This window comes from Arvicola amphibius, chromosome 9, assembly GCF_903992535.2.
Source record: "Arvicola amphibius chromosome 9, mArvAmp1.2, whole genome shotgun sequence".
NCBI classification, from domain to species: Eukaryota; Metazoa; Chordata; class Mammalia; order Rodentia; family Cricetidae; genus Arvicola; species Arvicola amphibius.
In genome coordinates, this window is record NC_052055.2 from 41,036,633 (window position 1) to 41,046,862 (window position 10,230).

Genomic DNA, 10,230 nt, shown 5'->3' on the forward strand with positions numbered 1-10,230 from the left:
GTAGCAGTGTCTCCACACAGCTGTGGCTGAAAGCCATTTGGCATCATTTATACCAGGAACTGGGTTTAGGAAAGCAGCCTTGGATTGCCCAGTTCTGACTTGGAGGGTGTGGAGACTGAGGTCAGCCAAGTGTGTCCTTCCCTAAGCCATGCTCATGTCTATGGAACCTTTCATACCTCTGGACAATGAGACTCTGTGATCTTCTTTGTGAGCATTGTCTTCAGCCTGAGACAGCTGGTAGTGTGATCAACTCCCTGAGCTCTGCTGTCCCTTTACCTGCTGCTGCTTCTCTTCTCTGTCCTTTCTCTGCAGCCATAACTGTGAGGACAGCAGCCACCCAGCTCTGGGAGCCTTTCCAGGTGCTCATGCACCTCAGGGGACCATGCCGATTCTTAGTGGAAGCCTATTACACCTGTCCCTGAGACCCGTGGAGGCCTGACCTCTACTTGCAGCTTGTCACCACCTCAGTCACCACTCATCAGTGGCTCTTCATGGGTGACATAGGGTCAGCCATCATTCCTGAACCTCAGTCTACCTCTTTTTCCTCTCCTTCCTTCCTCTACCGATCCTTCTCTTTTTCCTCTCTTCATTCTCCCTCTTCCCCTCTTCCTCTAGCTCTCGTTTAGTTTTATGAGGCAGAGTTTCCTGGTTATATAGTCTAAACCAACATAGACCTTCCTTTATGTCCCAGGATATTCATATACACGTAATCCTCTTGCTTGGGGTTTCCATGTGCTGAACCTGCAGGGTTGTGTCAACCATTTTCTCATGACATTAGCTGTCCCTTGGGGAGGGAAGAGTAGCTTGTCACCAAGGTTGGTTGTAGACTGTTGGCTGATGATCCAGCAGAGACAGGGATTGAGGTTGGAGCAGGAAACCGTGGCAGCTACCAGACTGGTTTATTGTGCATGGCTCAGCCCTAGTTACAGAGCATGACTGGAATTAGTGTCCCTGCTGGCGCATCACAGCACAGAGCTGGTAGGGGGAAGGGGAAACTGGAACTGCAAAATTGCCATGGTCGCTGGGTCGGGGCTGTCCATCAGGCAGGGAGAAGCTAAAGCGCTGCAGGAGGCAAGTGAAGAAGAGGAACAGCTCCATGCGGGCCAGGGGCTCTCCAAGGCAAGCTCGGCGACCTGTGGGTAGGAGAGGAACTCAGTAAGCCAGGGGTCTGGCCCCATAATTCAGGGCATTCTGGGAAGGGGGAGGGAAGCCAGGTGCCCCACAGGACCTGCTGAGAAGGGCATGAAGGCCTCATGTTTCACAAAGCGGCCCTGGGCATCCAGGAAGTGCTCAGGATGGAAGCGGAGGGGCTTCTCCCAGACAGTCTCATCCTTCAGCACTGAGGACAGGTTGGTGATGAGGGTCGTCCCCTGGCAGGAGGCACATGGTGTGAACATGGATTGGGGTAGGGCTGTCAATACCCTGGTTACCATGATCACACGAACAGTCTCATACATTTGATCCTTTCATATAAGCTCAGCCCTAGAGGCATCTCAGCCCTGTAGAGCATCCTGTTACAGGTCTGCATGAGTGCCCAACCCTGACCTGTTACGTGTGCAGTGCTTCCTAAAAGCTCCTTTGGTTGTTATCATTAGACAGTCCTCGTTCCTGAGGACTCTCAAGGCTGCAATGTGCATGCACTCAGGTAGGTCCTGCAAGCATGTTGGAAATCTAGGCTAGGCTGGTCTTGTTCTCTTCCACCCTTGTGTGCTAGTGTCATGATGTAATAGTAGGAGGGCCCATTCCTACCTTGGGTATGAGGAAGCCATGTACTTCAATGTCACGAGATGTGATGCGTGGCAAATTCAATGGGGAGATGTCACCAAATCGCTGCACCTCATGAATGACAGCATTAGTGTAGTGCATGCGGGCCTGGTCTGCCATCTCTGGGCTTCTCCCCTGCCCTATGATGTCATCAATCTCCTGTTGCACGCGGCCTGGAGGGACAGCATCCCCTCAGTGAAGCATTCCCAGGGGCTTCCCTCTGCTCCTCTCTTACAACCATGCTAAGGGCTGAGAGTTCATATAAGAAAGATGTCTGTGAGTGCTGCTGGAGTCTGGGTTAAGTTAGTGCTGGGAGCCACATGTATCTGCAGAGTGTGCCTCTTTCCTCCTTCCCAGCCCCAGCCAGGCTCACTCTGCACATCTGGGTGTAGGATCATGAGCAGCAGGGCCCAGGACAGTGTGGTTGAGGTGGTCACCATCCCTGCAGCAAACAGGTCACCAACCACCATGCGCAGGTTCTCATCATTGAAGCTGCTCTCAGGGTTTCCCTTGGCCTGGGTCAGACAGAGAAAGTAGTCTCAGTGGGGAGAGAAGTCTGCAATGGCCTCCCATTTCCCCGGGCAACCCAGGGGTTGGTGTATACAAGACCCCACTCATTTGGCCTCATAACTCACAGGACCTCAGCTCACAGCCCCTGACCCCATCTCTTGCAGCTGCCAATCACCTTCTCCACCTCTGCCAGGAAGGCATCAGTTAGGTTCCGGGGTGGCTTTTCAGGGTCCCTGGTCCTTCTATTCTCAGTCAACAGGTTATCCACCATGGCCATGAAGTTTCTCTGACCTTCAAAGACCTTGTTAGCCAGCCCTGGGATGCGCAGGAGCATCGGAAATGAGTTCAGAACCTGTGGCAGCCACAGAGGAAGTCTCAGTGCTTCCACTTTTAAAAATTATTATTCATTATCGTATATGTGTCGTATATTGTACACAAAACAGGTAATAGGATAATGTATAGGGTCCATCGTTTCTACCCTACATGGCTCCTAGGCATCAAACTCAGGTTTCCAGGCTTGCTTGGCCAGCCCCTTACCCACTAACCATTCAGTTGGCCTCAGTATTCACCTTAACCAGTCTCAGATCCCAGCCTCCTTCACCGTGGACCCGGAGCCTGTTTGTCCACACCCATCACCTGCCTCCTCCTCAGTTCCAACCTTCAAGCTCTTTCAGCCTGGGTGGACAGGACTATTCTACTCTGGAAACCACAGGCTTTGTGTGGCTTCCATGTAGATAGAGGGTTCAGGGTCTCTCTCTTTCTAGAAACCCTGACTTTGATCCACTTCTCCCCTCCTGTTATCTGATGTTAGTCAAGCTCCAGGAAGTCTCCATGATGGCTTTTGCACACAGTTTCCTCTGTGACCATGGACAGCATAGCAGTGGCTCTGCAGGCTGCTCAGAGCCTCCTACCTCAGGAATGATGCCAGAGACCTCTGTCAAACTTTCTTCCAGTAGTTTCAGCATTCTAATGAGGTAAGGGTCTTCATACTCGAAGCGACGAGCAAAAATGAGGGACGCGATTACATTGCATACAGCCTTGTTCAGAAAACTGCTAGGATTGAAGGAACACCCTGGGTGTGGAGACACAAACAAGTCACTGTGCTGCTCGTGTCTCCCTGTGCCCCTCTGCACCCTCACCCATCACCCACCAGCCTGGTCTGCGAGGGCATCACAGAGGTGGCCTGCCTCCTCTGTCACCCACTGCTCCAGGGATTTCTTGCCCAGGCCAAAGTTGCGCAGGGTGGACACAGAGAATCGCCGCTGCTCTCGCCACTCAGGCCCGTACGGTGCAAGAACCACACCTGTAGACACATGCATGTGTTACTAAGACCCCTGGCTGTGCTGTCCTCTATGTCATTGTTCTTCTCATCTGGGTTCCTACCCATAAGCCTCTCAGAACTTTGCTACCGCAATCCAGCACTTGCCTCCTGGGTAGTTTCCACCCAGGGTTTCACTGGCTTTTTGTTGAATTGCTTGAACACATTACCACCAGTATTCATGTCTTATACTTCCTCTGTCCATTGCCGTATCTACAATACCAGCTCTGCCACACACAGCCCTTTACCTTGGGATCCAGGCCTCGAACCCAGGTATTCAAAGATGGGTATTGGAGGGCGGTCAGCAGTGTCCTCTCCATAGGTCACCAGCACTTTCCGCACCGCCTTCAGTCCACTGATCACAACCACGGGCTTCCAGGCCATCTGCAGGCTGAACACGTCACCATAGCGTTTTTGAAGCTGAAGTGGAGGGACAGAATGCTTAGGAAGTGGAGGTCCCTTGAAGATCCTAGAACCAGGCTCACTGCATAAACATTGGTTCTCTCTCTCTCTCTCTCTCTCTCTCTCTCTCTCTCTCTCTCTCGCTCTCGCTCTCGCTCTCGCTCTCTCTCGCTCTCTCTTGCTCTCTCTCTCTCTGTTTGTGTGTGTGTTACTTTTTATTGAACCTTGGCCCTGACAAATGCGATCTACATCCCCAGCATGAGCTCTAATGGTTGTCCTCTAAGTTCATCAAAGGACCCATAATAGAATTGGTCAGCCAGTTGTGACCTTGCCACATAGAGGATAATGTTCATAGCCCCCTTAGAATCGCACCATTATGTGAGGAAGTGCAGGTTCCTTGAGACCCAAACCCCAAATCATGCAGCAGCAAGAGATTCAACAACCCCTCTCCTCACTGACACAGTACCCTAGATCCAGGTGTCTCTCATTCACCCCATTCACTGTTGAGATCAGAGGGACTTAGAGCTTTGATGACTTAGTTCTGTCTCGTCTATTTAATTCCCAATACTCCATCTCCCGTCCTTTGACCTCCTAAATTCTTTTTCTTCAAAAGTTCACAGTGTCCTTGGTCCCTGAAGCACCCTCCCACCCTGGAAGTCTCTTAGGCTTTCCTCCTAAAGGACCAGCTCTGTCCAGTCTGTGGCTCCAGCACCACCATATGCTGCTAGGATGACCATGCCCTCTGCTGCCCTTTATTACCGTCTCCCTCACCTTGTACATGCTATATTGAATGTTCTGGAAGTCCAGCTGCAGCAGGTTGCCAAGCACTGGCACGGTCACAGGGCCTGGCGGGTAGCAGGCAGTTCGGCGCTGGCGTCGATGCATCAGGTCTACCAGAAGCAGGAAGATGGCTGTGAATATAGCCACAGACCACAGTCCATCCCCAGCCAGCAGCCCCATGGCTGGCTGTCTCACTGAGTTTCTGGCTTCTTTGAGAAAACCTTAGAATCCGTACTTAAGCCACCTGGAATCAGTAAGAACTCTCTGACCATAGCCTGGGCACCCTGTCCTTTATATAGAAGCAAGACTGCCTTTTGCCCTCTGCTGTGAGCCAATTGATGTGTTTACCATTCAGCCGAGCATGTAGGACAGGGACTGAGCAGGCCAGGCAGGTCAGCTCCAAAGTTCTTTCCTTCCCAGATGCTGTCCAGGGGAGCTGCAACTTCATGTGGAAAGAGGTCTGTATGAACTGTGTGTAGCAGTTATGCCAGGCTGGGCACTGTGAGCATGGTGGGCAGCTGCCCACTGGAGGCCTGTTCTGGAGTAATCAGACAGCTGACAAACCATGAAGGCAAAGTTTTGAGGGATTTGTGAACATTTCCTCAGACTGGGTGTTTTAGTTTGGTTTTTGTTTTCTGTTTTGTTTTGTTTTTTGTTTTTTATTTTCCTGTAATGAAACACCATGACCAGAAAGCAAGTTGGGTTAGGAAAGGGTTTATTTGGCTTACACTTCAACATTGCTGTTCATCCAGGAAGTCAGGACAGAAACTCAAAAGGCAGGATCCCACAGGCTTACTGGCTTGCTTCCCATGGCTTGCTCACCCTGCTTTCTTATAGAACCCAGGACCAGCAGCCCAGGGATGGCACCACCCACCATGGCCCTCCCCCACTGATCATTAAATGAGAAAATGTCTTATTGCTGGATCTCATCGAGGCATTTTCTCAACTGAGACTCTTTCCTCTGAAGACTCTAGCTTGTGTTAAGTTGACACACAAAACCAGCCAGTAAGTACAACTGACCTCTTGTCAACTTGACACACAGACACATCCCTGTCAAGCTGCATTCCTTTCTTATTCATCCCCAAGATCTCACATTCAAATCATAGATAATTTTAAAAAGTCCCACAGATTTTACAATTTAGTTTTTAAAATTTAAGTCTCTTTAAAATATTCAGTCTTTTTAAAGTTCAAGTCTTTCACCTGTGGGCTCCCTTAAAAATCAAAATTAAATACCTTTTTCAAGAGGGAAGAACCAGGTCCCAGAGTCTGAACCAAGCAAAACCAAACTCCAACCGTATAAGTAACTCAGTGCCCAATTATCTGGGCTCCACTCACAGTCTCCTGGACTCCTAGAAAGTGCTTGGGTCATCCTCCAGCTCTGCCCTCTGCAGCACAGACAGCTTGTCTTCTAGGCTCCTGCTGGTTCCACTTCACTGTTGCTGCTCTTCTTGTTGTTGTTGTCCCATGGTGCTGACATCTCCACAACATACATGGCCCTCTGCTGCAAGTAGGCTGTGCTTTCACTGCCAGCCTCTCATTGGCTCTCCTCATGGTGCCATTATTCATAAATGAGAAAATGGTTTCCAGACCTCATGCAGGCATTTCCTCAGCTGAGGCTCCTTCCTCTCCTCTGATGACTCTAGCTTGTGTCAAGTTGACTCACAAGACCTCCCAGTATGCTGGGGTAAGACCACCCTAGAGGTTCAGGATTACTTTGTGAGCACGACACAAGGATCTTACAGGCACTGCAGAACACACCACTTGGCTGTGACAGCAAGTGCCATTGATTAATTTTGTAGTTAGTGAGGGGCAGTGGGAGGAAGGTGACTTCAGCCTGTGGGGACTTGTGGACAGGTTTGAGGTTGCTGAATTGATCAGGAAGGCCAGACTCAGAACCAGGCACTTCTTACATGAGACCTGAGAAAGCTGTGAAAATGTCAACAACTGTCAGAGAGCCCTGAAGGCAATAAGGTTGGGTCAGGTTCTTGTCACATGATGGTCCCTGTCATTTATTCAGCCTTTGTTTCTTGGTTGGTCAATGTCTCTCCTAACTGTGTTACACATGGAGCTATGTAGGCAGAGTCTTCTTCATGGAAGAAGCCTCTGGTTAGGATGGGCAGCCCTGAGGAAAATGGAAAGATGACTGTGATCCTTCAAACAAATGTTACTTCTGTGCTTGGCAGTGTCAGCGACACTGTATGTGCCAATTCATGACTTCCTAGGGTCAGCGAAGGTGCAGACTGTATCTTTTCTGGGGATGCAGACCTCTGAAGATCAAAGACTCAGAAGTCCCAGTGGAATCCAGGCAGGTGCTCTCTGCTGCATCCTCCAGTGTGGCAGAAGGGAGGCAGGAACTGAATTAGAGGAGATGAAACGATTTCACACCTTGCAGCCCTCAGCAAGGACTAGATGCTGGGTCATCTCCTCTCGACTGACCCTGCTATCCCCTTCTCTGCCCACATCTGTGTCACCAGGACCTGTATGGGATTCAATAGCTGTTGATGACCAGAAGATCCAAGTCTGCTCCCTGTTCCCAATCATGACCTGTCCCTGCCCAACCCAGTTATACAGCTTGGCACCTTAGTTTGGAGCACAGACAAGGGTCTTTCTCCAGCTCCAACTTGGCCTAAATCGGAGTCAGGATACCAGCCTTGGTTGTGGTCAAGAGTGAAGACTCAGAGACAACTGTGCTCTGGTCACTGGTAAGCTAAGGGTGGTGGCTTCCTCCTGGTTATCTCCAGGACCCTCCCAGGGTAACTTCTGAGACCTCATGGCCAGGCCTGGATGCTAGTTGTCACACCTGCCTCTCCTCATGTCTCTACCTCTCTTCTGTGTGTCAAGTATGATAATGTGAAAGAGAAGCCATGGTGCTGACTGGGTCTGATCTTCCTACTTCAGGCTGAGTGAAGCCCTGAGAGGTAAGTGCACCGAGCAGGTGAAGGGTGTCACACACTGTATGTTGTACAAGTTCCTGGTCTGTCACCAGCTCATGGTTGTGGTCAAGAGTGCAGACTCAGAGACAACCGGATGCTCTGGTAACGTCTGCCTGCTAGCACTGTGTGCTTCCCTTTATCCTCTGTCCATGGCCCCTCAGTCACGTGAGCACATGTGTCCTGTAGATCAGTGTGACTTCCTGGGGGATTGAGGACTCGGTATTCATGTCAGCTGCACAGGTGTACCATGTCTACAACAGCAAACTTGAACTTGAAGTCCCTTGTCATCTGGGTTCAGGTGTGCTTCAAGTTCAAATTCTTTTCATACCTGTCAACAGATACTTTATCTCTGTCCTTTGGACTTCACTGGAAGAGGGCAAATAGAACCTGGGCATGTCTGTCCTGGACTGTCCTGTGTGCCCTTCCCTTTGCTGGCTTCAACTGCCTGGGTTCACAGGAGTGAAGACCAACAGTGACTCCTAGAACCATTGCTCACTCTTTGTTTTTGACCCTAGGCATGGTGGGAAGTGCAAAGCCAGTCAGCTTTGGAAGAGTGATGTGACTCACTGGGGTCACTGTCACTCTGAGTACTGCATTGGGAAAGTTCATTTGGGCAAAGGAAGGCCTGGGGTTGGTTGTCATTGGTGAAGCCTTCATATCCTGATGGTTACTTTAGTCCTCATGGTTTGAGGCCACAGTGGGAGCTTGGGCAATTATGATAGGATGTTACCTATGGAATCTCAAACCACAGAACCAATGTTGTCAATGGCATACAGTTTATATGTAAAGATTTGTAGAATTTATACATATTTTGATTTAATGACAAGGTAAACATGAGAAAACAAAAACCAATTAGAAAGGAATAAGGAATCAAAGTACAGTAGAAAAACATCAGTTAGGTCAAGAGGGAAATGGCTTGGAAGAACAAAGAGTCAGTTCTAAGAATGGAGGGCCTTGATTCCAAGGATCCACAGCAATTGAGGCAGCTGTGCTTTGGTGGTCTTTGCTTTAAAAGTACTCATGTTAGCCGAGGAGAACATTTGGAGACATTGGGCACAGTGAACAGATGATGCGTTAGTGAGAGACCCCTAAACACAGCGTTCCTGGGTTCTGATGCTGCTACTTCCTGTTGTGCTGAAGAGATAGATCAGGGATGGGCTGGACAAAACAAGGCTGACACATGTGTAGGAATGTGTGCTGGATCACACAATGCTGACGGACATGTAGGGATGTGTGCTAGGTCACACAAGGCTCACATTAGGACCACATGAAACAGATATGTAGTAGAACCATGAGCTTCAGAGATTCTGTAGAACCTGCTGCACATTTAACACTAAAGAAAATGTTTGTGGGTTGCATTATAAAAGATACAGGAGAACAATAGTTTGGCCAGACTAAGACCATAGAGGTTGTGGAAATTGAATGGAGCCTAGAGAAGTCAGGACAGGACCAGAAGGCAGGAACTGACGCAGGGAGCATGGAGGAGTGAGTGCTGCTTCCTGGCTCACCACTGTCATTTTTATATCACTTAGGACCACCTGCCCAGGGCTGGCATCACCCGGTGAGCTGGGCCCTCCCACATCACTGGTCAGTCAAGAACATGCACTGTAGACTTGCTCAGATGCAGTCTGGTGGGAACATTTTCTGATTTGAAGCTGTCTCTTCCCATAGGACTCTAGCTTGTGTCAAGCTGACAGAACCACCACAGAGACAGTGAATAGAGGGGGATTTATGACAGTTAACAGTGATGTTAAAAAAGAGGAACTTTGGGTGGTGCAGAGGAGGGAGCCTCTGAGAGAAAGTGGGCAGGAAATATTGAGAAAAAAAAACCCAATGTCTAAAAAAGGTTTAAAGAATAGAAAACAAAAGTGAAAACCAACAAAAACAAAACAAATAACCCAATGTGTTCTAAAGAGAAAGAAATAAACAACAACAACAACAAACAAACAGAAAACCAGAACTACTGCTGAGTCAAGGATGTAGCTCAGTTGTAAAGCATTTGTTTATTGCATGTTTGAGGCTAGGGGCGTCAAAGATAGCATCTCTGTTTATTAGGATTTCACCTCCACTGAGCCAGGCACAGGATGTGTTTACTCACCACAAGCAAGGTGCCAGGATGGGGCCAGGCAGGAGCAGGGGAGAGAGATTTTTGAACTTTGTAAGTTCTTTCTTTGTGCCAGTGCTATGTTGGCTGTTCTTTGTAGTCTACTGAGAGATGGTTCAGCCCACAGGTCTCTGACCTCCTATCATAGGAATTCCAGGAAGGACTGGGGACCACAAAAGCTAGAAATGCTGCAGCATCTGGAGGGTGACAGGTGTGAGGGGGTAAGGTAGAAATGCTGGAGCATCTGGAGGGTTACTGTCAGGATTGGGCTGCAGGGACTAGGCCCTCCAGGTTCTCTTTATGGAAATGTCAGATGGTAGAGCACTTCTGGAAATCAGTATAGTGTATCCAAAACAAAGAGGAAAGAAAACAAAAAGTCCAAGGACAGAAATTAAGTTTAATGAAAGAAATACCATGTG

At 49.1% G+C, this 10,230-nt stretch overlaps 1 protein-coding gene across 1 annotated transcript; it reads right to left on the reverse strand.

The window, feature by feature from the left end:
- Nucleotides 1-882: 882 nt before the first annotated feature.
- On the reverse strand, nt 883-5,064 carry LOC119823023 (cytochrome P450 2D10-like). The gene is made up of 9 exons (XM_038342760.2): nt 4,766-5,064; nt 3,841-4,012; nt 3,425-3,577; nt 3,186-3,346; nt 2,450-2,626; nt 2,138-2,279; nt 1,750-1,937; nt 1,229-1,370; nt 883-1,133 (listed from the first exon to the last, which is right to left on the reverse strand). Exons 1-9 carry the CDS (start codon nt 4,952-4,954, stop codon nt 943-945), a joined length of 1,515 nt encoding a protein of 504 aa, XP_038198688.1. The 5' UTR covers nt 4,955-5,064; the 3' UTR covers nt 883-942.
- Between the last annotated feature and the right edge of the window lie 5,166 nt (nt 5,065-10,230).

Coding starts and splice junctions, on each gene's coding strand:
- LOC119823023 (XM_038342760.2), bottom strand. CDS start 4,954: ATGGGGCTGCTGGCTGGGGATGGACTGTGGTCTGTGGCTATATTCACA. Junction 4,013..4,765: donor TTCAATATAGCATGTACAAG/GTGAGGGAGACG, acceptor CCTCCACTTCAG/CTTCAAAAACGCTATGGTGA. Junction 2,280..2,449: donor TCCTGGCAGAGGTGGAGAAG/GTGATTGGCAGC, acceptor TGTCTGACCCAG/GCCAAGGGAAACCCTGAGAG.